This window comes from Malaya genurostris, chromosome 3 (genome assembly GCF_030247185.1).
Source record: "Malaya genurostris strain Urasoe2022 chromosome 3, Malgen_1.1, whole genome shotgun sequence".
NCBI classification, from domain to species: Eukaryota; Metazoa; Arthropoda; class Insecta; order Diptera; family Culicidae; genus Malaya; species Malaya genurostris.
The window spans coordinates 212,848,133-212,850,728 of record NC_080572.1 but is presented as its reverse complement, the minus strand read 5'-3'; the positions used below and the strand labels follow the sequence as shown (position 1 = coordinate 212,850,728).

The window sequence follows — 2,596 nt, the reverse complement described above, 5'->3', positions numbered from 1 at the left end:
GGGCATACAACTGTTTTTCAAGTTCCTTCACTTTATATTTTCAGTCAATTGTATTGTTGGTTGATTCAAGATCGAGAAGTCCTACCTGATATTGCCCCAAATTTTTTTTTGCCAACAGCAGGATTACTGAATTCTCTTTAAATAATATTAAATAACTTAAAACCTATGAAAATTTCAAATCATCTACTAATAATTTGTACTACAGTTCAGGTATTTACCTACAGTTTTGGATCAAACTCAAACTTTAGATCTGCATATCAGTTATCCTTGATTACCTTCATCTGTTCTAGTGATATTCTGGTAGAGACCGCACAAAACCGAAATAAGTTGTTTGATCAGTTCTTTATTTGTACAAATAGTTTTGTTGCACTTAGCCGAAATTTGGTAAATAGTTCAATGCACTTTATTTTCACCAGTAATAGTATCGCGGATAGTGGGAATAATAGTAACGTGGATAGTGATAGTAACTGCTGTATCCGTAGTAACGGGGATAGTAATGTTTGTAGCCGAATCCGAAAGTTTCCGATCTTTCCAAATCTTCCTTCACCGGTTCGTCAGCGACTGAAGCGGAGCTACCTTGCCCAGCTTCTAAATCATCTACCGGGCCTGGGACTCTACCCTCAACTGATTGACTCAAATTCTCCGCGGGATATGCACTACCGAGAACGACTAAAGCGCAAAGTACTACCAGTAACTGTGGAATAATTATTAGTAAGAATTAGACACGTTATCGAATTTACTCACCTTCAACATGATTATGATCCTAATCCTTGGAACTCGACTCCTGAAAGTGTTGTACCCAACTGACTGGAACTGAATGCTGACCATCCGCACAGCGACCAATTGCTTTTATACTTTGGGAAATAATGAAAACTTTGACCTACGCCACACAGGAATCCCATTCACCCGATACTCGTTTCAATTGTCCGAATAAAATCTCTTGTGAATGACGTCGAGGTGCGTCAGGAAGATACTTACTAGAAGTGACTAAATCCAATTCTTGTTCTGGTTCTGTGGGATTATTGAACCATCGCAATCGTACAGCTATAGAGCTGTCAAGCCGGCGCAGGCGACTTACCTCTCACCGCCCGGTTTTATGATGTATCTCGCACGATCAGCTTGTTCGGGTCATTACCGCCCGAAGCCAGCCCCGGTGATATTGTTCTACACAGAAATCAAAAACGAACAAACTAATTTCTGATGTTGTTTATGATGGCTTGTTTAAGAAAGCTTCGCTTTGTTTTGATATGAAGTTTGTGGAATGGAATTTTTTTGTTTTGTATGCCTTGATTTCGATGACCTTCGGTTATCGGAATATTTGACACTACTCAAAGGTCATACCAGAAAGGCATCGGTGAAACTTGTTAATATTTTTTTAATCATATCACTTAAGCCAATCATATGAAATAATGGAACTCGAACTTGATATCTTAAGGTTAAAACGGGTTACCAGGTGAGGTGTAGCTCAGCGGCGCCCAAAAAAAGAATAGTTTCCAATTATAAAATTATTATGCAGCAAATTAGCACCTAATTAATTCAAATTAGAGTCATATTAGGATATTCACTAAATTGAATTCTAGTGTCTAAAATTAACCCATAAAGCGAACGTAAGATAATGCTTGCTTCCTTCCTGCAGTCAGTCATGGATGACTGCCGTGGGAAACAGGTGTACATAAATTTCTATTTTTAGACTATCGTGGACGATTGTCCGGTTTATTACTGTTCTTTACAAACTGCTTCTATAATTACTGCTTTTAGAGAAACCATATCAATCGTAGCAAATTTCAATTTACATAAATACTATTAGAGATTGATACAACAATATCAGTTTGTTGTATACTCTTAGAAACAGATAAATAAAATTTTATCTGTGTAACAACAATCTAAGATCTATATGTGTTTCATTTATTCTGCATCACCGTTTTATTGGTGAAGAATATCTATTTGAGAAAATAACCATTTAAAATATAGTCATGATTACAGTTGGAGTGATCGAATTGTCGGACTTATAAAAAATATCCGCAGTAACGTTTGCATTGAAAAAATGGACAAAATTTGTCCGCACTGACGAAACTACCCATGGAGCAACAATCATAGTAACCCAGGAGTCAGCAGACAAAACTTGACAGCTTTATAAGTCGAATTTTACCTGAATAAAAAGCGATAGCGAACTTATATCATAGTAATAGTTCATTCTACTATCATTGCTTATTTAGGCATTATTTTATTATTCAAATGTCAAAATAATGCTTCAATTTGGATTGTTTTGTTATTATTCCGCAATTTAGATATTATATAATTTATGTAGGTATAAAACCAATGTATTTAATAAATTGTTAGGAAATTTTTATAATTCAGGAGAAGCCTTAGAAATTGGTGAAGAATATCTATTTGAGAAAATAACCATTTAAAATATAGTCATGATTACAGTTGGAGTGATCGAATTGTCGGGCCTAGAAGAAGCTGTCGGACTTATAAAAAATATCCGCAGTAACGTTTGCATTGAAAAAATGGACTAAATTTGCCCGCACTTACGAAACTACCCATGGAGCAACAATCATAGTAACCCAGGAGTCAGCAGACAAAACTTGACAGC

The 2,596-nt window shown here is 35.9% G+C and overlaps 1 protein-coding gene across 1 annotated transcript; it reads right to left on the bottom strand.

The window, feature by feature from the left end:
- Positions 1-323: 323 nt before the first annotated feature.
- LOC131439246 (uncharacterized) lies at positions 324-840 on the bottom strand. The gene is made up of 2 exons (XM_058610021.1): positions 745-840; positions 324-694 (listed from the first exon to the last, which is right to left on the bottom strand). Exons 1-2 carry the CDS (start codon positions 826-828, stop codon positions 410-412), a joined length of 369 nt encoding a protein of 122 aa, XP_058466004.1. The 5' UTR covers positions 829-840; the 3' UTR covers positions 324-409.
- Positions 841-2,596: the final 1,756 nt, after the last annotated feature.